General features: G+C 33.8%; 1 protein-coding gene across 4 annotated transcripts; it reads right to left on the bottom strand.

Moving 5' to 3' along the window:
- Positions 1 to 970: 970 nt before the first annotated feature.
- Positions 971 to 25,791, bottom strand: LOC109057500 (ubiquitin carboxyl-terminal hydrolase 13-like). 4 transcript variants are annotated; one of them, XM_042758295.1, is made up of 21 exons: positions 25,446 to 25,791; positions 23,842 to 23,967; positions 21,476 to 21,536; positions 20,550 to 20,671; positions 19,023 to 19,165; positions 17,708 to 17,892; positions 17,426 to 17,520; positions 16,833 to 17,023; positions 15,694 to 15,765; positions 15,366 to 15,459; positions 14,455 to 14,577; positions 11,383 to 11,536; positions 10,968 to 11,142; positions 10,267 to 10,355; positions 9,612 to 9,734; positions 8,964 to 8,990; positions 8,629 to 8,772; positions 3,632 to 3,798; positions 2,646 to 2,838; positions 2,435 to 2,519; positions 971 to 1,611 (listed from the first exon to the last, which is right to left on the bottom strand). In XM_042758295.1, exons 1-21 carry the CDS (start codon positions 25,554 to 25,556, stop codon positions 1,515 to 1,517), a joined length of 2,577 nt encoding a protein of 858 aa, XP_042614229.1. In that variant the 5' UTR covers positions 25,557 to 25,791; the 3' UTR covers positions 971 to 1,514. The 4 variants fall into 4 exon arrangements, with proteins under 4 accessions (XP_042614229.1, XP_042614230.1, XP_042614231.1 ...); XM_042758296.1 differs by having other exon boundaries at positions 14,455 to 14,580; positions 15,387 to 15,459; XM_042758297.1 differs by having other exon boundaries at positions 15,387 to 15,459.
- Positions 25,792 to 25,809: the final 18 nt, after the last annotated feature.

The raw sequence follows: 25,809 nt of genomic DNA, 5'->3' as shown, positions 1-25,809 counted from the left end.
CAGTCTTTAAACTGCTAAAGATATGATTAAAGTAAAGCACTTAAACATTGCGTGAATATGTGATATCGCTGCATTTTCTGATCAGCTATAACAGACTGACTGAAAGCTATTATAAAGTTCAATGTGATAATATTGTACAAATGAAATATTCTTAAAGCCATGCCAATAAATGAGGCTCAATGTTCTTGAATATGAAAAAAAAAAGAAAAAAAAATTCATAAAAGTACAAGTTCACTTCTGCCTAAAGGTATGGAAACCGAACAAACTTGTGCTGCTAGGCAGTATAAACCTCCATTAAAGGAGTAGTTCACCCAAAAATGAAAATTGACATCCTCAGGCCAGATGTTGATGAGTTTGTTTTTTCATCGGAACAGAGTTGGAGTTATTTAGCATTAATTTCTCACCAGTGGATCCTCTGCAGTGAATGGGTGCCGTCAGAATGAGAGTCCAAACAGCTGATAAAAGCATTACACATGTCTCCAGTCCATCAATTAACATCTTACGAAGTTCGTGTTTCATACATACATGCAGCTTTTCATTTCACAAGATGTTATTTTTTTGTCTGGTGATGTGTTGGTTTTTTGTTGGTTTATTTTTGTGTTTTTTGATTTGGTGTTTGGGCTCTCATTCTGACAGCAACCATTCACTGCAAGTGAGCAAGTGTTGTAATGCAAAATTTCTCCCAATCGGTTCTAATGAAGAAACAAATTCGTCTACATCTTGGATGGCCTGAGGTTGAGTCAATTTTCAGCAGATTTTCATTTTTTGGGTGCACTATTCCTTTAAATAATAAGTCAATGGTGCCACAGTTTTGGATCACTCTGAATGCTAGAATATATATATATATATATATATATATATATATATATATATATATATATATATATTATATATATATATATATATATATATAAGAGCAAACTATATATATATATATATATAAGAGCAAACTTTAAAAAAAAAAAAAACTAGTTTTGTCAAATAATCACATTATGTTTTGGATAGATTGCAGCTTCAACAAAATCTCTATTTGAAATCCATTCTGACAGATTTTTTGTTCTTGTTGAACTACTGTAAAACCCAAAGGAATTACAGTGAGTACATTCTGCTGAGATGGCAGTAAAAACATTTGTAAGTGCAGGCACACTTTATATTTTCAAAAGAAGTATGTCTTGAAAATACTGGCACAGGAGATCAAAGTATTCAAAGAGAAATATAACAATTTTAGAATATATTAGGAAAATAATCTGCTTACCTAAAATTGCACACACCCCACTGTAACTATAAACATACGCGAGACAAACATATAAACAAAACTCAGACGGCTGACACATATTAGTTTCCCTGCTGGACCGTTTCTGTGGTATGAGCGTCTGAGTGGATCTTGGCGGGGACTGAGAGGTTCTCTCTCCATCTCACAGATGTAAATGCTTCCCTAGTTTCCAGCAGTCTCAGTGGTGCCCCACACACCTCTCTGGCCTAACGGCTGTGCGTAAGGATGTGAAGGTCCAGATCTAGCAGCTCGACAGGCGCCGGTAAAAGTACATGTAGCCCAAGTCTTTAGGGGGCCTCTCTGACAAACATACTTTGTGATCATTGTAAATCAGCCATCTAGGGAAGTAAAAAAAGCCATCCGAGTTTGAGTTATATATATGCACATTTACATTTATAGTTATTAATTACACCCCCCCCCCCATAATAATTACATTTTCAAATAAAACTAGTCAAATTCATTCTTTATTTTTTTGTAATAAATCTAATTTTAAATACTTTTGTCTTTTAAACATTTATAAATGGTTAAAAAAAAATGTATACATTCATACTTTATTTTTAGACTTATTTCTCTAATAATTAAATGTATAATTATGTAAAATTGTCTTTTAAACAATAAATAAATAAATAAACTTTTTATAATTAAATGTATAATTATGTAAAATAAATAAATGTAAAAGTTTAATTTTATATTTTTTATTTAATTTTGTCATTTTAAACATTTCTAATTTATTTTATGAAAATATATAATATATAAATATACATACAATATACTTGTAAAATTCTAATTTCAAACATTTCTACTTTTTTATGAATGTAATTATAATATATTTATATATATACTGTATATATAAATCTAAATGAGATTTTTTATACAATTTATATGTAAAAGTTACATTTTTTAATTAAAAAATTTTCTAATATTTTTTATATATTTTGTTTTCTTTATCATTTTAACATTTAGAAATGTTTAAAAATATTTATTCTCCTTCACTTTCTAATAATTCCATTTTTTATGTTTTTTTTTCTATTATATATTATCATTTGTTGTTGACAAGCACAAAACACTGGTTCTTCAGATATTCTCTGCAATCAGTCTGATTGTAACACATCCACAAAATGAAAATGTGTAAATAAATAACACACATTATAATCAGCATACCTGCCCTCTTTTTTTATATGACACACATAATGACCAGACATTGTGGATGATCCCATGTGACTGATGAAAGCAAACAGTTCGTAACCTTTGAGAAAGAAAAAAAACAACAACATCAGCAATGAAATATCAATCCAGCAATGAATGCAGACAGTGTAATCCTCGGTATGTGTTGACTGCTGTTTGTTCAACTCAGTATTCTGTAAGCACTTACGCCCGGGTCCGTCTCTGACACGGGGGCTGGACAGGTCCTGATCTGGAGACAGTGAGGAGTCGCTGTGGGCATTGGCGTTTGAGAAGCTGTTATTGTTTGGCTCTGTGTCTGCCGTGTCTGACATAGCCTCACTCTCATCCTCACAGTCTGGGTGTGTGAATATCCAGTCAAGAGCTCGCTCTAAGTTGTTATTCTGTAGTCAGACAAGAAGCAGAAAACGGACTAAATGTGACCTCATTGTAGTTCATTGTAATTCACTGACAAAATACTCCAGTCACTTGAGAACAGGAGCGTTAAATACACGGACAATTTTTTTTTAAGGTTACTAACAACCTGACTGGAAAAAAAACATGGCATGCTTTTAATTTCACAAGAAAACTCTGAACACCAAAATTATATCCTCAGGCAAAGAGCCATTTTTAACTTGCTCAGACCAGTCGAAAGTCGTTGATTTAACTGAGGTCATTCCAGCGTGGTAAAAAGACTCGTTTAGGCATAGGCACTAATCTGAAATAGCGCCGTGATTCACTGCAAATGCCCGCACTGAAAGCACATGTGGCCTGACACCCTCATCTTTTCCTGGACAAATGTGAACGACGTAGGTTGAAGACGGCACTTGTTACTGCGCTATTATTGGCTGCTTGAGAGGCTATTTTCACCCAACCACAACCACAATGTCTAAAACACAAAATGAAATACTCAAGAAGAAGCTGGTCCTACAATAAGGATTATGTTTAAATACTTTTATCCATTAAAGGAATGTGAAGGTTTTGCAAACAAATGACACTTGAACTTTTAGTGGAACTAGTCTCAAGGTCATTTTTTTGTGGATGTGTGTCAGTCAGTTCCACTAACGTTCACGCAGGTGTCCTAGAAGAATAACCACAGATGTAGTGTATCATAATGCAATGCCATTCATACATTTTTAGCTGTCCAAATTCTTTTTCAGGCTACTGTACATGAAGGAGATGAGGCAGGACACTCACTGTGGCTTTGAGAGCCTGGATTGTGTGATGTCTGGGGAAGCCCATGGAGGTGAGGATGGAGATGCTCTCTTCTGGAGGTTGGTTGTCCAGCGCACTGATAGTAGGGAAGCTGGGGCTGGGCAGGTCTGGTTCCATGTAAGAGGGAATTGCCAGAGGCTCTGCAAAATCTACAGTTGGTTTTACAAGAGACATAAGAGATACGTTTTTTATCACACATATAAAGTGTTAATCTAGCGCAAGCATTAGTTCAGGCAAGCCACGTAGGCAGAGCTCCACAACTGCTGACTATCAACTGTTCAGATCCCTCCAATCCCAGCGATTCTCCTATCTCAGGTACGTGTATCTATATACGTGGCGCTATCACTAACCTCCAGCTTAGTCAAGCTCGCATCCAACCCTCCCTCTCTCCCTCCTTAGTTTCCCAAGCAGTCCCACTTCCATTATCTTGATGTTATGCTGATGGTTCCGGGGGGTTATTATAGGCAGCTAATATTTATATATATTGTTTTGCTGAACCCCCATACGGAACCATACTGCCAAACCAAATGGTGTGTATAATCAATAAATTGTTTCTTTTTACTACCAGAGTGGTCCTGACTGAATTACATTTACAATATCACAACACAGACAACACAGATAGTGGATGGAAGTACATTATGCAAAGAACACCAGAATCAGCCTAGTGTGTGGATTTAGTCACCAAATGTGCAGTGAGGGTGAAAATATCGCTTCTCTATTGAGATTACTTCTCTATTGAGATTACACAGATAAACCAGAGATTCATGTGATCCATTAGCTGTAGTATTCAATTTGTGCTTTAATGTTCAAGATCAAACGATGTGCTCACACACACAAACACACTGTATGACACCACCATGTCTGACCGCTAGCAACTATAAACTGACCAGGCTCAGTCCTACATAAACAAACATTCAGGGACTCCTAGCAACAGACTTGATATTTAATAACAACCTAAGTTCCTTGTCTTGAAAATTGCTACTATATATAAAATAAGTATACAAATTAAGCAAAAATTTAATTAATTATTAAATTTGAATAAAATTTAATATGTATTAATATTAATTACGTAAGTATACAAATTAAGCAAAAATGTGATCCTTGTAAATATCTAATCAAAGACAAATGTATCTCTCAGGTTTCTTTTTTAAAACTTGATTATCTATTAGGGACGTAACGATTAACTGCGAGCTGGTTGAAAATCAATTCAAATATGTGACAATTCAAATCAGTTGAGATGGTAAACAAATCGCGATTCATTTAGGGGTAGGAGCATTAATATTAATTACGAGTTTAATATCTTACTGTCTTTAGAAAAGTTTAGAAAAAATATAATCTTTTCATCTTGCCTCTGTATAATGCATATTAAAGTTCATAAGTGCAGCGTTGCTTCGTTTACACCAGAAAACAAGGGAAAGGTTTTAGGAACAACTTGTTTGGGGGGGTTAATCTGCATCTAGTTCAGTTCGTCTGCTGTTTCATGCAAATATTTTTATGCATAGTTTCACAAAACTGAAGTCAAACCATTCTGTTTTTGCTTCAAAATTTTGAAATTATACAATCTAATTAAAATTAAAAACTTCTCATGTTGCATATATGCAGCATCTTTGTTTGGATCATGATTAAAAAGCAGTAGTTGCATCTCATTTAAATGGAAAGAGCACAGACAAAGCCTTATTTTGTTTATATGAAGAGATTTCTTTTATTTGTGTTATTTATTTGATTTGGGACAATTTAGTTTTATTATTTACATTTACATTCTATTTAATTTTTGTCATTTAGCAGACGCTTTTATACAAAGCGACTTACAAATGAGGATAATAGAAGCAATCAAAACCAATAAAAGAGCAATAATATGCAAGTGCTATATTAGTATATTATTATAGTTATATTTCAATTTCACAAAGAAATGTACAGCTTTAAGTCCAAGCAATAATAAACGGACACATTTAATTCATAATTTGTCTTAAATATCATTTTGTTTAAAAAAAAAAATTTGTGAATTGAATTGAATTGTGAGTCGAGTGAATCGTTACATCACTATTATCTATTTTATAATCCCATTTTGACTAATTCCTTTTTTAATTTGCAATTTAATTAATCATTTTTATTTTATTCAGCAACCAGCAATTAAAATGGATAAAAAGTGACAACTTTTACATTGTTAAAAAAAATTAAGTATGTTAATGATTTGTTCATGAATTTAAGAAAAAAAAAATCTGTTCATGAATGCTTAATAAAAGTATCAGTTTCAAAAAAAAAATAACCCTAAAATAATAAAAATAACCCTAAAATAATAACAAAAAAAGAAGAAAGAAAAAGAAAATCGTTTTCAACTTTGATAATAATAGGAAATATTTTAGCTTTGTTATCACAGTAATGCAGAGTTTAAATAATTAAAACTGAAAACAGTTATTTTTAAATTGTAATAATATTTCCTTGTATTTCCTGGTTTTACTGTATTCTTAATCAGATAAATATAAATATGTAAATATACTTGTATAAATCAGTCAAGGCAAACAAAATATATAATATTAGGTATTTTAAGGCAGAGCAGATCAAAATATTTGTACTTTTTAATATAAAAAGTTAAGATTTCTTCTTTCCTTAGACTAGCCATATGTCCTCCAAAGCACTGAAGATTTAAGGTAAGACTAAAAAAATCTCTGTATATTGCACACTATATTAATAACCACTGTCAGTAGCGTCTATATAGGAATAGGCCCAGCTGTAGCTGTGGAGCAGATGTAAGCCACACGAGTATAGGAGATGCAAAGTTAATGGGGTTTGGACCGCTTGAGACTTTGCTTGTGTGTATGTCTGAGTCTGTTTGTGATCTCAGGTGGCTGCTTAACTGGGGCAGGAAAGTAAGGAGAACATAATTCCCTGCTCACTGGTGACGCGCAGATGTGAGGACTGTGTTTGCTAGCCACAAGTGCAATGACAAACAAGGATGACTAGCAAGAGACTTGAAATACAACCTTGTGTAAACTTAAATCTACTCAACTAGAACATTTTGAGTCCAATAATATAAAGCACCTTAGATCTAAAATGCATTTGGATTAATCACTTTGGCATGAATCTTTCCCCATCATTGAAAATATGCAACTCTTTACGTCACATGTATTTATCTTATACCCTAGCTAAGTGACATGCTCCAAACATAAAATATTCCCCCGAGGCTGGAGCCCAGATAATGAGCCTCATGAAGCACACCAGATTTCCATGGTTTATTTATCTTAAATGCAGCATAGACGACAGTTAAAAATATACGTTTGCTTTAACCAAACGGTATGTATTTTCTCACAGGTCATAGGTCTGCCTTGAAAAAAAAAAAAAAAAACAAAAACAGTGAATTCATCTTAGTAGAAATTAGAATAATTAGGCAGATGCTTCACATGGACATGGATATGACCCAGATAACAGGTGAGGGTAAATATGTTAAGGATAATACATGTTTTGTTTTGTTTTCAACCACGTTGTGCAAATTATTGATTCCTCAGAGACTGAATCATTAAGATTCAAAAGACATTTTGAAATCAAATACTCAAACTATAAAGACAAACAAATTCAATATTTGGCCCAGAATTTGTTCCATCAAATTTCTGCTGTTGGTTATGTTTTTACAAAGTAAAAATGTCATTCATTTTCTTCATAAGGAAACTGATTTTTAGTGATAACATAAAAACTTTTAAAGACAGACCTATTGCAAACACAGAGGTTGTTAATCAGTTGTATATGCTTTTGTTGAAGCCATCATGATGTTTTAAATAATCGTGTTTAACAGCAGCTAAAAACTACATTGTTTTACATCCCTGGTGAAAAACTACATTACCCATGATGCTGTAAAGAAAATTGCTCCAATAAGAAAGGCACAGCTCCATGCCCATGTGGTAGAATATATAAGTATAGAGAGAGATCAAAATTCAGATTCTATATATACGATCAATAACTTTAAATTGACAGTTTTATATTTTTCCATCATTTTGAATTAGATTATATCATTCACAATAGTTAATGGGATTGTAGTTATTTCCCTCATTAAAACAGGTACACAGTACACAGATAAGTAAAGCACTTTTGTACTTTTGTCTTTTTGTCCAATTTTGATATTTTTTTTTTGCTTTAAATAAAAGTTTGTAATGTTGTGATTCACCTTTTAGTTGGTTGGTTGGTTTGGTTAATGCTTTTTAATGCTTTAACAGGATTTTTTTTTTTTTTTTTGGTTTGTTGGTTGTTTTTGAAAATCCCTATGGGAAAGAAAATCTGAAAAAGAGGGTGAACACACATGCACTCTATTCAGCCCATTTATGCCAATTTTGCATATTGTTGCACCTACACACATCATAGAGTAATATTAATATCCAATGTTTGAATTTGAGGACTTCTGTATTACAAAAAATGTTTGCATCACCGTTTCATTTCCCATGAGGCTTAAAGCAAAACCAGCTGAGTAAATATTGTTGTGAAACCGTGCTTGAGTTTTTGAAAGAATGTCAACTGGATGGCTAATATGAAAATGACAGTAAGTTCATTGGAGTCTAAATGTTCTTTTCGAGGCAGCCTGTAATTAGGTGACAGTGTCTTCTGCTAAATTAGACTTTCCCTCACACTTCACTTCCAGCAAAATGGCTTCAACCTTTTAGCTAGTGGAGCTAAAAACACTTGAGTGTTTTCCATTGATTACTAGACTATGTGACCAGAGCCATTTGAACAAATAAAATCTCATACATTTAATACAGTATCAGCTGCAAGACCATAAGTAATAAGTATATAATTTGCTACTTGTATATGGAACATTTCATAGTGTTACATAATATACATTTTTATATATTAGATATAATAACCAATATTACTATTATTATTTTAAGTAATATGGAATAATTGGAATATGGAATGATTATATGGAATAAGTAAAGGACACAAAGGATATGCCTTTGTTGAAAATGTGTCAGTTCAGTGGAGATATGAGGATCTACCTGGCTCTTCCATGTGTGCTATTATCCAGTTAAAGGCCATCTCTGCCCCCATATTCCCAGTGTAGTACACTGCCTTCCGACAGGCTTCCAGAGGGAACCCCATCTCTGCCAGCTGCATCACGGATGATTCATCTATTTCTGGAGCTGAGGAACAGGTAAAGAGAATACTGGCTTTAAATCAACATAAGCAGCCCATAACTAACAATAAATACACAGACCATATTTAAAGTCAACAAGAGAAACTAATGGACCATTTTGAGAGACTTTTAATATTGTTCATCGAATAAGTAATTTTGTAGTGCATACAACTGTAAATATATCAGAGTGGTACTTACATTCCAAAGAGTTGTTTGTTGTACTGCCTGAATGCAAAAACAAGACAAAGCAAAAGGGGATGCTAAATATGCAATTGTGCAAGCAGACTACTTTTTATTATATTGTGTTATACAATATTAAAAGAAATTCAAACAATGGCAAAAAACATAAAACACTGAGTGTTTGCAAGATTTTTTTGTTTTTGAAGTTTCTTCTGCTCACCAAGGCTGCATTTATTGGATCAATATCATTAAATAGTAAAACAGTAAAAACAGTAATAATGTGAAATATTATACATTTAAAATAACTCTTCAGTTTTTAATATATAATTTATATTCCTATTATGGGCAGTGTTGATTTTCTTCAGTGTCATATCATACTTCAGAAATAATTCTAATATGTTGATTTGGTGCTCAAGAATAATTTCTTACTATTATCAATGCTGAAAACAGTTGTGCTGGCTATTTTTGTGGAAACCATGATACATGTCTTCAGGATTCAGAAGACTGATTCAATTTGAAATAGAATAGAATTAGAATTAGAATAGATTTTTTGGTAACAATGTAAAAGTATTTACTTTTGATTCATTTAATGCATCCTTGCTGAATAAACTAATTTCCATCCAAAAAATATTTTTTTTTTTAAAAGTCTAGTCCAAATCTTCTCACCTCTGGTATCTTCAGGAATGACAATGGGAGGTGTGAGGTCAGGCAGTTCTGCTTCTCCAGTCTGTAGCCCTGTGGCCCGAAGGCGATTCAAGTCCAGGAAATCAGGTACATCTACAGAAACATCTGTAGCACATAAAAAAATTTTTTTTGAAGGACATTATATATTACAAAAAGACATACTGTACACTGATAAACTCAGAACAGACTCTTTGCATTATTCCTTTTCCAAAAACCTTGCCAACATTTTACTGACCACAGAACCTCATTGATCGTTGATCTCAAAAATGTCTCATGTAAAAAGACAGTGTTAGAGTTCCCTCTGCTGGACAAGGGAAAAGCTTCTGCTGTGCAAACATAACACCTTGTAAACTGATAGTGTTTTGAGGCAAGCGATCATGATGCATTGCTCAACATGAATAACATGTGGTGGTCTGAATTGCACAAGAGAGCATGTGATGGAGGCACAGATGACAAACAAGAACAGGACATATCAATAAGGAGCTGGAGGTACAGAGAATCAAATATACTTTCATTAAGATAAAGTTAATAAAGGATGATCCAGCATTTTGTACATTCTTTGGATGCTTTTGTCAGCAATGTGTTAATTTATTTACAAATATACAACGTCAAACTAAAAGCACTTCAAATTACACACCTAACTTTTTGGGCACCCAATCAACCCCAAATGTGAACTTCTTTATTTGCATGACCATGTACTCCGGGAAAGACGCGAAACGAGAAGTCCTGAAGAGAGAAAAAGATATAATCTTTTAGAGCAGGGGTTAATACATATATTGGGATTTATATACATATACATGGGTTTATCTATATACTGCCGTTCAAAAGTTCCAACATTGATAATATTAAAATATTAAATGCATATTAACATAATTTCTGAAGGATCATGTGAAGGCTGGAGTAATGACTGATGAAAATTCAGCTTTGCATCACAGGAATAAATTATATTTTAAAGTATATTACAATAAAAATACATTTTTTAAATTGCAATAATACTTCACAATATTAATGTTTTTTCTGTATTTTTGGTCAAATAAATATAGCCTTTATGAGCATAAGAAACTATGATGAGCATAAGAAATCTCACTGATTCCAAACTTTTGAATGGCAGTGTGTATGTATATAAATGTATATATATATATACACACAGACACATAAACAAAAATATTCTAGAAATTACACAAATACAATAAAAAGTAATGATAAATATTAAAATTGAATGTATATATTATATAGCATGAAATTATTATTGTGAATGTAAACCCTATGATATTCTTCTAAATTTTGGAGAATGTGTTACAAGTTCTTGGAAGGTCTCAAAACCAGAATCTTGCTTACTTGACTCCAGCCGACTTGGCTTGCAGTGCAGAGCTCCAGAAGTCTGGAACATTCTCAGGCTCAGTGAAGGCTTGCAGACAGGCAGTGAAGGGAATTCGGGCTCTCACCGGCTCTGGAGGGGGCCGCATGTTCTCCTCAGCTTCCTTTCGCTTACTCTCATATGCTATTAACTCCTCTGTACAATTGACAAAACCATATGCAAATAAAACCCCATTAGGTTTACCTGCAAGCTAGATTAACTGATAAGAGCTCAAATAATATTAAATGCAATAAAACAGTATCACCTGACTACATCAACTTTCATCAGTTTTTAGAGTCAGATCATGTAGAAATAGCTCTTTAAATGCAATAAAAAACACATTTAAACATTTTATAATGCAGGAGCAATGTTTAACTCAGTTTTAGAAGGTATTACCTCTGTTGCTGGCAGCCTCTAAGGGTACAGGAAGCTGCATAAGGTAGTCTATTCGCTGTGTGTACCGCACCTTCTGTGTCTGACAGCACTGTACTCGCTCCTCAACTAAGAAGCGGAACACATCGCCGGGGTTCTCTGAGCCTGAACTGTTCCTCTGGAAATGGCAAAACAAATCATCACTTACAGAAAGTTCTCTTCTGTTGGAGCTATGGAACAGTGGGCAACACTGCACATTATAAGAACTGGATTGCTTTAGGAAAAACAGGTTTGAATCTGACCTATTCACATTCGCCTTTTCTCCTTAACTTTCCTATCTACCTTTCCGGTCCATTAAAGGCAAAAGCCTATAAAAAGTTCTGTTGAGGCACTAAGAACCTTCAAAGACAGGCAGCATTTAATACATTAATGAGGTAATCCACCCAAAAATGAAAATGATATCATTATTTATTCACTCTTGTGTCATTGTGTCATGTCAACCTGTACGCATTTTAATCTTCGGCAGAACAGTAAAAAAAAAAAAAAGATATTTGTGACCCTGGAACACAAAACCAGTTATAAGGGTCAATTTTTTGAGATTGAGATTTATGCATCATCCGAAATCTGAATAAATAAGCTTTCCATTGATGTATGGTTTGTTAGGAAAGGATGATATTTGGCCGAAATAAAACTATTTGAAAATTTGGAATCTGAGGGTGCAAAAAAATCAAAACATTGAGAAAATCACCTTTAAAGTTGTCTAAATGAAGTTCTTAGCAATGCATATTACTAATTAAAAATTAAGTTTTGATATATTTATGGTAGGAAATTTACAAAATATCTTCATGGAACATGATCTTTACTTAATATCCTAATAATTTTTGGCATAAAAGAAAAATTAATCATTTTGACCCATACAATGTATTTTTGGCTTTTGCTACAAATATACCCCAGCGACTTAAGACTGGTTTTGTGGTCCAGGGTCACATTTTGAAAAATGCTGGTAACTAAACAGTTTCGGTACCATCTGACTTCCCATTGTATTTTTTGCCCATATAATGGAAGTCATTGGGAATTGAAACTGTTTGGTTTTCATCATTCTTCAATATCTGATGTTCCACACAACAATAAAAGTCATACAGGTTTTGAATGCCATACAGATGAGCAAATAATAACAAGATTTTCATTTTTGGGTGGACTATCCCTTTAACAAGCAAAATTATGACTTATAATTAATATTTCTACAAAACAAATGGTAAACAAATTAACTTTCTATTTAAATTCAGGCATGTTTAGGGACAGTACAGAATTACTCCATAATTAAGATCAACAAGGTCATCCTACGGCAGCTTTGCTATTTTGAGGCCATACAGAAATATACCAGCCCTCCTCTATCAAGTGTGAGATACCAGAAACCACTGAGCAGAGAACAAACCTGCTGAGGATGTAGAAAAACACTGTAAGGTCCCTTCACTGTTCACAGGCCTTATTCTATTTCACACAACACACAGCTGAGGGCGGCTACAAATAAACCAGTCAACATTTCTGAGTACCAAACATTTCATAGAATTATAGCTCTATCTTGGTTTTATGAGGTTGACCCCGCTTGGTTTATATGCACAGTTCATCACAAATCAAACAACTTTATAAATATATTAAGTTTGTAAAGCTTCACATGAAATCTAAATTGACCTTTTTATTTTCATAATTCTATCTCTATTGTGAATGATTCTCTCTATTTTGTGGACAGATCTCTATTGCTATCTCTACTGAGAATGAGTTGTTCTGTTATGAAGTATTCATCTGTGCAAGTTAGTTAAATTATAAAAAATGTCACTAGTAGGCATTCCTACTCGACCTCTGTATCTAACTATATTGCCTGCACTCCCACTGGTTTGGCTTGTTACATCTTTTTTAAGAAACTAATACAATTCAGCATTGGAATTTCAAATAAATGTTGTTGTTTTTCTACTTTCTATTCATCAGATAATCTTGAAAAAGCTAAATCACAGTTTCCACAAAAATATCAAGCAGCTCATCTGTTTTCAACATTGATAATAATATGAAATGTTTCTTGAGCACCAAATCAGCCAATCAGAATGATTTCTGAAGGATCATGTGACACTGAAGACTGGAGTATTGACTGCTGAAAATTCTGCTTTGCCATCACCGGAAAAAAAAAAAAAAATGTTATAATATAAGAAAATAGTTATTTTAAATCGTAATAACATTTGACAATATTACTGTATTATTAATCAAATAAATGCAGCCTTGGTCAGCAAAAGAGACTTCTTTCAGAAACTATATTAGTGTATTTACAGAAAGCTGAATTCTGCTCTACTCTGTCACATTACCAGTGATCAATGTTGCGTATGTCACAAGAAACTGGCAATTCTAATTCCAAAAGCAAATCACTCTCAGTGTGAATACTCCTTAATAACCTGCTAACCCTCTGAACTGACTTTCCTTTTCAGCTAATCTCACCAAGCACTTATATTTTCCAATCCCTCCCTCCAACCAACCTGTCATATTGAAGCCATTTTGCACGATCCAATCAATTCAAAAGTATGTTTCATTCTAGCAGAAAAGGGAATTCTATTGGGAATTCTTACTTATATGGGAATTCTATTTTTTTGTTGACATAGTCTAACAGTCCAGCTCCACTGTTGTTTGTTTTTAAGTCACGGAGGTGACAGGGAAGGCAATGACTTTCATTCTGGACATAGACCAAGTGGGGAGGGTACCAGGAAGCATTATCAGCCCTGTGTAACCAACAGGGGTATCTAATTTTAACTCAGTTGAGAAAGTCACTTTAAGTATGTGTCTGCCAGCAGAGAGGTAGAGAGTGCAGTCAAATGTGTCTCCTGAAACCAGAGCCTACTGACACGACTCAAGGTCTACAAACACGTCTGGGGAAATTCCAGCCGAACCCTAGAAACCCTTGATTCTCTACAATCATTTTTTTTTAAATAAAAGAAAACTGCAAATGGGATAGTTCACCTAAAAATGAAAACTCTGAAGTTACATGATGGTGGTTATTTAGAATTTTCATATTTTTGTGTTTTGCAAGCACATGAAAGAGAAACACATTCGTACCTCCACCAGGTTAATTAAGTGCAGAAAGAATTCATGAGCATCTTGTTGCCGGTCTGAGGAGAACTCTGGGTGTCCTTTACTGACCAGCGCTTTGAACATCTTAGGTGAAATCCCTCTTTGCTGCTGCTAACGAAAGAAAAAAACATGATACATCTAGGCTCAGGGTCACCAAATGAACTTTAAAATGTCATCAGAAAACCTATTAAGAAAGTTGGATTGCAGCATGACATTCTTAAACACTCTTAAAAGGCCACAAACCTGAACTTTAAAGGAAAATGGCAAGCTGCATTTTTTTGTTTCATAAAAAATACATAAAATTAAGCCCATGTATTCTTTGAACAAGAAATTATTTATATTATTTTGGAAGCATATTTACAATTCTGTAGAAATTCAGCAGACCTCCAAATGATTATATTTTAGTAATTTATAATGATATTTAAATAAAAAACATACAAGAACAATGCAGGACAATATTATTGCAGGACAATAACTTAAGAATATTAGATAACTTTTAGAATGCAATAGATTATTTCATATCTGATATTGTGGCTTCTCTCAAACAGTCAAATAAGCCAAACAAGCACACCAAAGGTACATTCATGCCTGCAAACACATTGGTAGTTGCCATATTGTGTTGCTGCTCATTTGCATAAAATTAAACTCTGCTCAAATTTGTTGTATGATCTTGTTTGTTGTTGTCACCTCAATTTGCCAATGAATGACCTTCAGCTATTGCAAAAATTGTCAGTATGAATGTACCTTAAGGTTGTTTCAAATAAGTCTGAAGTAAGTAACTAGTAGGCACCATGGGTCATGGTCGGTCAACTAAAGCAAAACAGCATCTTGTAAGTGTAAACAGTTATGTGGACCTTATCGAGCCAAATATCAACAATACAGACTAAGTCAAATACCTTGTATTCTTCTTTCATCACCTGTTCAATAAGTTCTGATTTCATTGGAGGTTTTGAGTACTGGCCTGAGAGAAGTCCATGACCGAGTTTTGCCTTAAAAGGTAGGAAAACACATGTTCCAATTTTGGATAACATCAAAATTACACAATTTAGTAAAGATGTGTTTAAGTGCTGCCATATTATACTTTAAATGAATTATCAACCAATGCAACTCTCATGCAACCAGTAGCAAAGATATGTACTGTATAATATTGCATTGCAATTATACAAGATAAAAAAACAAGATAAATTCAGCATGATAATCACATTCCATGACAAAAACACCCACATTTGTGTGCTGAAATCCTGAGTTGGGTCAAGGGGTGAGTAGTCAAATATTCTCTGTAGGTTCCCAACATACCTGCAGAATAAATATTGGAAAGAACAGCAATCATTTCTTACTGTCGCACCTGCATATTGAATTCACTGTGTAAAGACACTGGCTAGATGCTTTAAATCTGGCACTGAAATAAAATAATTTCATACAAAAGAAAACAATGGCAATCAAACTGTTAAACCCAGTTTAACAGAACAGTTCTCCAAAAAATCAAAATTTGAAAATGTACTCACCCTCAGGCCATCCAACATGTAGAAGAGTTTGTTTTGTTCTTTATTGGAACAGATTTGGAAAAATTTAGCATTTCATCACTTGCTCACCAATGGATCTTCTGCAGTAAATAGATGCCATTAGAATAAGATTGCAAACAGCTGATAAAACACGACTCCAGTTGTTCAACTTACATCTTGTTTGTAAAAAAACAAATCCAACATTAAGTCATTTTATCTTTAAACCATCACTTTTGGCCAAAATACATGTCCATAATTCATAATAGCACTTCCTCCAATGAAAATGTCCAACCCAAAATCCACTGATGCATTTGTTTCGAAAAGTTTTGGACAGCTTTTGATTGTAAATGTTGCTTGATCTGTGCATATGTCTCTACCGATGCAAACAATATTAATTTTCACTGGAGAAAGTAATATTATTGAAAGTAATATTATAATATCTAATATTATGGAGGACTCATATTTTAGCTGAAAGCAACTGTTTGAAGTTAAAAACGTCTTTATGATATTATTACAAACATGCAGCCTTTCACTTCACAAGATGTTAATTGATGGACTGGAGGCATGTGGATCACCTGTGGATTAGTGTGATGATTTAGTCAGCTGTTTGGACTCTCATTCTGATGGCACCCATTCACTGCAGAGGATCCATTGGTGAGCAAATGATGTAATGCTAAATTTCTCCAAATCTTTTCTGATGAAGAAACAAACTCATCTTGGCTGGCCAGAAATGTCATTTCTACAGTGTGATAGCATTCAAACTCAGCTTCTTTCTTTGTACACAAACTCAAAGACAACGGTAGGAGAATGTGGACAAGTATGTAGAATGTATTGGGCCGTTAAGGATTTTAAGGTACTTACGCTCTCTGGAACTCTGGAATACTGAAAAGCACTTGCATAGTGGTGCTCAGGTAGCAGCTGTTGCCCAGGTTTTTGATGCCCGTGTATCCTGAGCCATAGACAGGCTTTAGCTTTAGACTGGACTCCTGAATCACTTCCCAGTCACTCACACATGGCTGCACGTCGTTGTCTGTATGATGGCCATTCTCTGTCTGTTAGGAGTGGACATAAACATTTGAGGAGATTGGAAGGAGGCAGTGTTGCTTGTTTTGCTAAATTATTTAACTACTTATTTAAAACAGCGGATGGCTGGATCCCCAAATACAGTATGACGATTCTCTGCCTACAAAGATAACGGGATCTAGACCCATTTACAGTATATCATGAAAAAAATAAAAAATAAATAAATATATATATATATATATATATATATATATATATATATATATATATATATATATATATATATATATATATATATATTATATGTATTGTTTTTCTCTGCATAGTCAAGTATTAAGAAGGTATACTTTTATTTTGAAAATCTGGAAAACTTTGTATTATGTGGAGAAATATATAAATAAAATATGGAAAATATATAAAGAAAAACATACCCTTTGCATTTGCAGCATATCTATTGCAAAGTGTAACAAATGTTCTGATATGTGAGGATCAAGCACCGCTTCTTCTTCATCGAAAGAATAAATATCTGCAAAAGAGAGATAGTAACTGAAACATCCATAAAACCTTCTATAAACAATAAAAACAATAATTTTTTTTTTGTTTAAATTAAGTTTGAGCCTGAATTTTTTGTGTATGTTACACATATGTACCAAACATATTCCCTGAAAGTCACAGGTGTGGCACATGAAAACCTGTCATTGAGAGACACTTACCTGCTCCGTCTGGGGTGATTGTGTCGAGTTTAACTGCTAGGGGGAAGTTGGTTTCTTTGTAGTGCTCAAGGGCATGTCCGTTCCCTCCACTCCCATCAAAGAACCACTTCCCACAGAGGACAGAGCCATCTGTCAGGTTTAGCCACAGGTTCTCTCTCATTTCACACTTGGCACACTTCCAGCCACTAATAGGACATAAACCATATTAAAGACAGGCAGGAGAGGAACTCCTCATATTCCAGTTCAGTTATGAGGCTATGTTACTCTATAATTCACTGACTATGTGCTGTAATCTTATCGTGTAGACCAAGACGGAGATAATATATTATATAATCAGTATATCAGCTAGACCAATCAGTTGGCCCACATTTGAAAGAAACCCCCTTCAGTGTTGTTGTTAACAAAAACTAATTGTTTTTAGCAACTGAAATGAAGCTGAACTATAATAAAAAATATAAATATTAGATGAAAAACTTACAAAAACAAAGAGAAATTTGAAATAAGTTAAGACTAAAATTACTGGAACTGAAATAAAAATAAATTAAAAGCTAAATAGAAATTTGAAAAAAAAAATACATAACAAAATCACTAAAACTGAAATTAAAATGAAAACTGAAAATATAAATTTAATTTAATCTAATTTAAAATATTAATAAATGTAGCAACAACCTTGTCAATGGAAAATGCACATTTTCTCTTTTAAAGTTTAGGGTTTTATAGTTTTAGGGTAAATATGGTAAACAACTGTTAATTTCATAAATTTTGCTAGTTCACTACAATGAAACTACAATATTTATATACCAAACTATATTAGCCATCAGACACCCTTCTCTCTAGATATCAGCATCAGTATTATCATTTAAAAAGCTTTTTTTTTCATTTGAAACTGTTAAAGCTCCCTTTCAAAGTTCAATAGCAAGAATTAAAGATTACACAATACCAATCAGATTCAAATAATCCAAAAAATTCTGTTTATCTGCTCAGATTTCATTTAATTCTAATGTAATTTCAATTAGAATCCTTTAGCATCGGCTCCAAAAAAAATGCTTCCTTTAAGAATTCCTAATGGAATATTTATATTAGGGATATCGGTCAATCATTAACCTTTAATGTGGTTGACCAACAGCATGCATTACGTCAAGACATTCTACTGGGTGTAATAATAAGTTATCCTAAACATATTCAAACACTTATTCAAACATCAATAGCTTGTTTTGATATTTATCCACCAGGCAGAGAAAGCAGACATATCAGATTCAAGGGTGACCTGAAGCAAGCACCAGCGGTCTCTAGAATGTTAGTCCATGTGACCAACCTGGGAGGAATTCGAACCCCATTCTCCTGCTGTCTAAGGCTTCTGGCATGTTTAGATACTTGGATCTCCTCTTCCCATGAATCAGCCTCCTGCTTTTTGTATGGAGATGAAGCATTGAGGACGGCATCACAGGCTATTGTAACCTAAAATTTAAAGGGACATGTGAACATTACATTGATTAATGTGATATTGCACCTAATGAGTGCTTAAGAAACCACAGCAAGCTGGAAAGTGGTGCAGACTATTACTATTTAGATTTAAAAGCCCTGAAGCTCCTGGGCAAATAGGTTATATAATGCATCTATTTTCAAGGTAATAAATATTAGGAAAGCAGCAATAAGTAAGCACACCATGCAACTGACCAACACAAAAATGTGTTTAGTTGTGTGGTACTGTATGTGTTGTATGAATAACTGAAGTACAACGTAAACTGTAACAATTGAACCTTCATGTGTACTAAATGAACAAATATTGAGATATCTGTTTGTTCACTACTGTTAAAAATGATGGGGTAGGTAAGTTATTTTAATTCTTTTGATAAAAGTTACCTTATGCTCACAAAGCATTGACCAAAAATAGAGTAAAAACTGTAATATTGTGAAATACTGTCACAATTTAAAAAAACTATTTGTTTCTTTAAATACATTATACAATATTTTTAATTTTGCCATGGCAAAGCTGAATTTTCAGCAGTCATTACTCTAGTCTTTACTGTCACGTGATTATACTAATATGCTGATTTGCTTCTTAAGAAACTTTTTTATTATTATCAGTGTTGTGCTGCTTAATCGTTTTTGGAAATTGTAATTCTTGACTAACAAAAATTTAAATTTTCAAATTAAATTAAAATTTGAAATAGAATTTTAACTTACAAACAACGTAAAAGACGTTACTGTTACTTTTGATAAACTGAATGTGTTCTTGTTGAGAAAAAAAAAAGTATGAATTTCTTTCAATTAAAAAAAAAAACATCTTACAGCTATTGACTCCAAACTTTTGTATGGTAGTTTATATTTTGAGAAATTCACAAACAGCCCTGTGGAAAATACATTTTTTTTTTAATTTCAAATATTTTAGGTGAATTTTGAGTAAATTCTGTGTAAAATAAGCGTCTAATTTTATCTTTGTTTTTTCTTTTGTTTGCTATCAATAAGAAATTGTATTATAAAATGAATCAATATTATAACAGCCATGAGCCAAATTGCTCTCTCGGTATCTTTGTTTACTCCTTTATCACTCTGAATATTTTCACAAATATCAATAAAAACACAAGACATGCTGTGTATTCAGGCAGCAATGACTGATCATTTTTGCTTTAAACCAAAAATAATTATAAGAATTCAGATCTAATAAGAAATTAACTTGTTTTAAAAAATGAACAGTGAGTTTATAAAGTATAAGGTCATCTGCAGACAGAATAAAATGTAATAGCGTGATGTTTGACAAACAAGCACTGAAACTGAAAAGACAGATCAGGCCTTTGGCATGCAGAGCATACAGGGCACATGAGCACACTATCTCACTAACCAGTGCGGGCAACTCCTCAATATTTGGTAAAGGGATCTCAAAGTGGTCTGGAAATATGACAAGCTTGGCCTCATCTTCATACTCATAATCAACTCCGTTAAAATCACGGTTAAGCTCTAAATCCAGGAAAGAAAGCAAAAGAGATATTTTTAAACAAGAGCTGATGGGACGACTGCACTCAAAACAAGTGCTTAAAATGTTCCCCCCAAAACATTATTAATAAACACATGATGAAATTGCACAAAATGTACACAATCAAAAATAGGTTTGCTATTTTCATATTTATCTTTTAGTATATTTTGATGACACATTTTCTTGAGCTCCCTTGACTGAACCACAAACATTAAAATTTGAGACAAAAATGCATATCAATGTCTAATAAAAAGTGTATATTTTAAGGCCAGCAACTCTCATTTAGTCTTTTTCAGGTTTTTAACAACCTTTAAAATGGCTTATTTACACTTAAATAGTCCTGCAATGCAAATTTTTCTAATTTTCTCTGTAGTCTCTCAATCAAAATGCGGTTATAAAAACAGCGTATTGTCCTCGAACAGAGAAGGAGGCATGTATATTGTTTGGATGCCTGAGAATAAGGGGCCGCCGGTCCCCCACCTGCTACGTCACACCTCCACTGGCAGAAGTGTGTCAGCTTGGGGGATTGATAGGGCACAGCAGCTGACAGGCACAGTCGGCCACTGTAAACCAACCCTCCATAGCAGATGATTAGGCCAGGGCAAGCATGTGGCACTTTAGATTTAGAACGGTTACTAACTGCATATACAAATAAATTAGCTAAATTTAGCCCCAGCCCAGTAATGACTGAGACTGCTAAACATATAAATATATGGCTTATTAAAAAAGGTTTGAGGTAGAAGTTTCAGTCTGGGATTTATTTATTTATTTTTTTTACTTTAAAACAGACTTACCTAAAAATACTTTTCCGTTTCTTCTTCTTGATATGGCACCCCCTGCAGCACCTGTGGCTTTCTGTAATTAACATCAGGAAACAACATGGGTCATAAAACTGTAAAGTGCTTTATACTCAAATATTTTTACATGGTATTAATATGTGATGTGTGGATATTTTCAGTATTTATAAGCAGCGCTGACAGTATTCTGTTTGTTGTGGTTTAATTTAGTTTTTGTGTTTTAAAAATGTAACAAAAGAAAATCAATAAAAGGAAACAACATTGTTAATAATGCCACATGTACACATGTAACATTACATTTGTGAAAGTATCTATACTGAACAACAAATATTACTGAATCATGTCAAAAATTTGGATAAAATCCAATTGATGTGCTTATGAAAGCTTGACAGATGGGAATGATTGTTCTGTACAAAGCACATAATGGTAAAATCAGTTGATTGTAGAGTAAAGAGGACGACTGAATGGATAATGATGACACACTTCTCATGTAATCCCAAGTATAAACAGCAAACACAAAAGCTACAGGAACAGGGTTGGCTGTTTCTGGACAGATCCAAACATGAAAATAGCAGCATTTAACCAGCACATACGCATTCACTTGGAACGAACAAGAAACCATTAAATAATTAGATTCCTTTTCTAAATGACCAACAAATCAGTCATGATTAGACAAATGTATAGGACCAGGCTGGGATTCAATAGAACTGCTAAGACAATACCTTAACATCTGAAGACTTCAAATCAATCATATTGAATTCATTACATATGGTGAAAAACAATATAAAACGGTGTGTTAAATAATGCAGCACAGCTCATTTATCTTCTCTGTGTACCATGCTGTTTATGCTTATCTACCATGCTGTCTAGCTATCTCAAAAACTAATTGAAATGCCGCTCAGTTTGTGAAAAACTCAGAAAATACATTCGCTGTAAATATCCAGATATTCTTTTATTGTGCTTTTTCTTGGTGACATTTCCCAAGAGGGTTAGTGCAGTAGACACATGCTGGGCTCATCACTTATAGGCCAAAATGTCAAAAACACCCTCTGAACCTAATTCTTTCTAAATTTGTGCAAAAGAACTGCCACATCACAAGATTAAAACCATAACATTCAAAGATGCTTTCAAAAAATTTTCACCTCTAAATTTTCGAAATCCAACAGACCTACTGCTATGCAATCTTTATGAATTGTGGAAATTTAGGTATTGCAGATCTCTTAAACTTGAAGAAGAGGCAGGCAAAAACCATCTGCGAGAAACTGAACTCACAATGAAGAGTGAAAATCATACCTCTCAGGACCTCTTAAGTAATCATCTCAATACTCTTAGCTGCTTTCTAAATACAACATTCATCAACGTCTGCTCCATTTTACCGCATTTTTGGAAGTAAAAATAAAAGAGTTGTGACCTAGGCTACACACTCTGGCTGCAACAACTCATTAATCAAATCAATAATGATAATAATTGATAACTATTTTGATTAGTGACTGTCTGTGCACTATGCTCAGAAAACAAATTCTAAAATTAAATTCTACATGTAACACAAGTAATTGTATTTTTATCAGAGTATTAAAAATAAAAGGACCACTATAATGGAATATAAATGTTATATGTTATTACATATTATTACATGTTATAATATTTTTTTTATCCAGTTAATCAACAATGTAACTGTCAAACTAAACAATAGTCAATATACTGAAAAAAGTTCAAAGAAAGCTCCACAGATCCACACACGTCATTAAAGATCCACACATCCTCCAACCCTTGCATGTTTAATAAGTATTATTGATCATTTGAAATTGCTTTGCAATACGTTGTTAGTATTGTTGACCTTATTTAACACAGCTTATCATACTTAAAGCTATTCTACAGATTTCCTCTTAAAGGCAGCGCAGTGCATTCCGCAGATTCTAACTTAACTCAATAAGACACTGGCCTCATCTGCTCTGAAAAAAAAAGTTTACTCATTAAGGATATTATTCACTGGCACCTTAGGTTTATGTTAATGCTTTTGTTATGTTACTGGATGCACTGAATCTGTTTGCACTCAAAAAATTAAGTCAAGAGTGTCAATTGCAAATTAAGTTAATTCCAGTGAGCAGACAAAAGTTCTTCATCTAGAGTAGACATTGATAGGAAACCATATCCAACAAGTGCTGCACTACATTACACCAATGATCATTAAATATTACTTTGTCTCTTTTGCATTCTTTGTGTTGTTGGATATCACTCAGTTACCACTTTCTATAACACATTCAGTATGCACTGGCTCCATTAATATGTTAACTATGCACTTGTTGTTTGAGTTTAGTTTGTTGAATCAACAAGCTTGAAAAAAGTCTTGTCACTCTTCTTACCTCTTTCACATGTCGTTTTAAGTGCATGTACACACTCTGTCCAGTTTTATGGTAATGTCTCTCCACATGTTCTCTTCCGAAACCCAGGAATGTGTTCATACACACATACAGACCTCCTTCTGATTCCTAAAAAAAAAATGATGAAACAAGATTTAAGCTAAGACAAATGTGGCCAAGTAATTTCATACTTCATGTTAAATGTAAATAATTATATTAAGTTACATTTATAAAACAAATGTGAACAAAACTGCTATTAGAGAGTGTTAATAATCATTATCAATATACAAACATAATATATAAACATAAACATAAAATTGCATAATATCATTTAAATTACTAAAGTAATGGTGCTGTTTTTTGTTGCAGCATATGTTTTCAGGCATATATTACCATAACATAGCTTTTTGAACATGTCATGATATATATGTTTGGTTATTAAGATTATTCACATAATTTATAATGGAATAATGCTTGTTTATGTACACTGGGTAACACTCAGTGATTCTGTTTTTTTGTTTTTTTTCCTGACATGTTGGTGTTATATCTTTCACTTGGATGTTATAAGTAAATACAGCTGGATTAAAAAAATAAATAAAAAATGTCCGTCTTCATTTCAACAAAATGTGATTATTTTAAAGGAGAATGATTCTTTACTATACCCATTGTAAGTTATCAAGGTTGTTTTCAGTAGTGTTTTGTTCCTTTTAAATCGAAAAATTCATATAAAGCAATAAGAGTAATTGTTTTAAAGTCTTTTAGTGACACAGAATAAACAAATAAGAAGTTTAATCTGGATCAAAACACTGAGTTGCAGGGCCGGTGTGTGTAGTTTAGGGTGTTGAGGGCCCACCAGACAGAAAAACCTGTCACTAGCTCCTGCTGACACACGAGCTTGAACAGATAGTGTGTAAAAATAACCTGTCTTTTAGTCTGATATGTCTAACTCCAAACAGCTGAGTCACCTTTAAAACTTTTAGAGCTGTTAGCACTTTTCCCACATTCATATAAATATTCCCACCTATGCTCACCGAAATGGTATTCTATATTATTTGTGGTCAGAGCTTGTACACTTGAGTATGCATAACAGCTCACATTGACCTGTTTTCTTTTTATAGCTCATCTGCTTACTGCTTATTAATGTACATTTAGGAAATCAGTTTTCACATACATCAAGATAAACAACAGTCGTCTCTTGATGTCTAGCAAATATTATAGCACTATACAGTATGATCTCAACAAGTAGCTATCACACTACTAGATAGCCAGTGTTGATGAGAGGATGTCGAACGCCTAAGAACGGGGGAAATAATGATTGCTTTGACACGACTTTAAAAACAGGACAGAAATTCTGTGTAGCGTTCAGACTGGCAGTGTTTATGCTGCCATTACATCTGGAGCTCGTATAGCGCCTTTTGAAGTAGAGAAACCTGGTCCCGTTGTAAGACGTAAACACACGTGTGATATTTATCTGTTTCTGAAGGCTGTCACCTAGGCTGAGCTGGAGAATTGTGGCCGAGGATCTCCCATCTCTCTTACGCGCTAACAGCTTTTCACGTGTCCGGGGGACGCCAGTTCATGCATGAAGTATTTGACATAATACTCACAGGAGAGTCGTAGGAAAAAGCGCATTCGCTCTTGAAAACCCTGTCTCCTGTCCTCGGTACTCTAATGGTGGGCATGTAGGGGACCAGTAGCTCTCCCAGATCTGTAGCCATCTTCACATTCCTGCTGCTCGCACCACTATGACCCTCGCTGGAGCAGCGTGTCAGGCTGAAGATGAGATGGGGCTATTTTTAAATCATACAGACCCGACATTTCTCGTGGAGCGAGGGATGTGACGACGAAAACATTGGAACATAAAGGGGTGCAGGGTGGAGGGTGGAGGGGAGGGAGACAATGGGTGTCCCCTTGGAGAAACAGCAATATTTGACATGGTTCACCCTGACGCCAAGCGGCGGCGGCGATTTC

The sequence above is a fragment of the Cyprinus carpio genome, chromosome A6, assembly GCF_018340385.1.
Source record: "Cyprinus carpio isolate SPL01 chromosome A6, ASM1834038v1, whole genome shotgun sequence".
NCBI lineage: Eukaryota > Metazoa > Chordata > Actinopteri > Cypriniformes > Cyprinidae > Cyprinus > Cyprinus carpio.
Note: the sequence above shows the minus strand (reverse complement) of the source record. Positions and strands in the feature narration are given on the sequence as shown.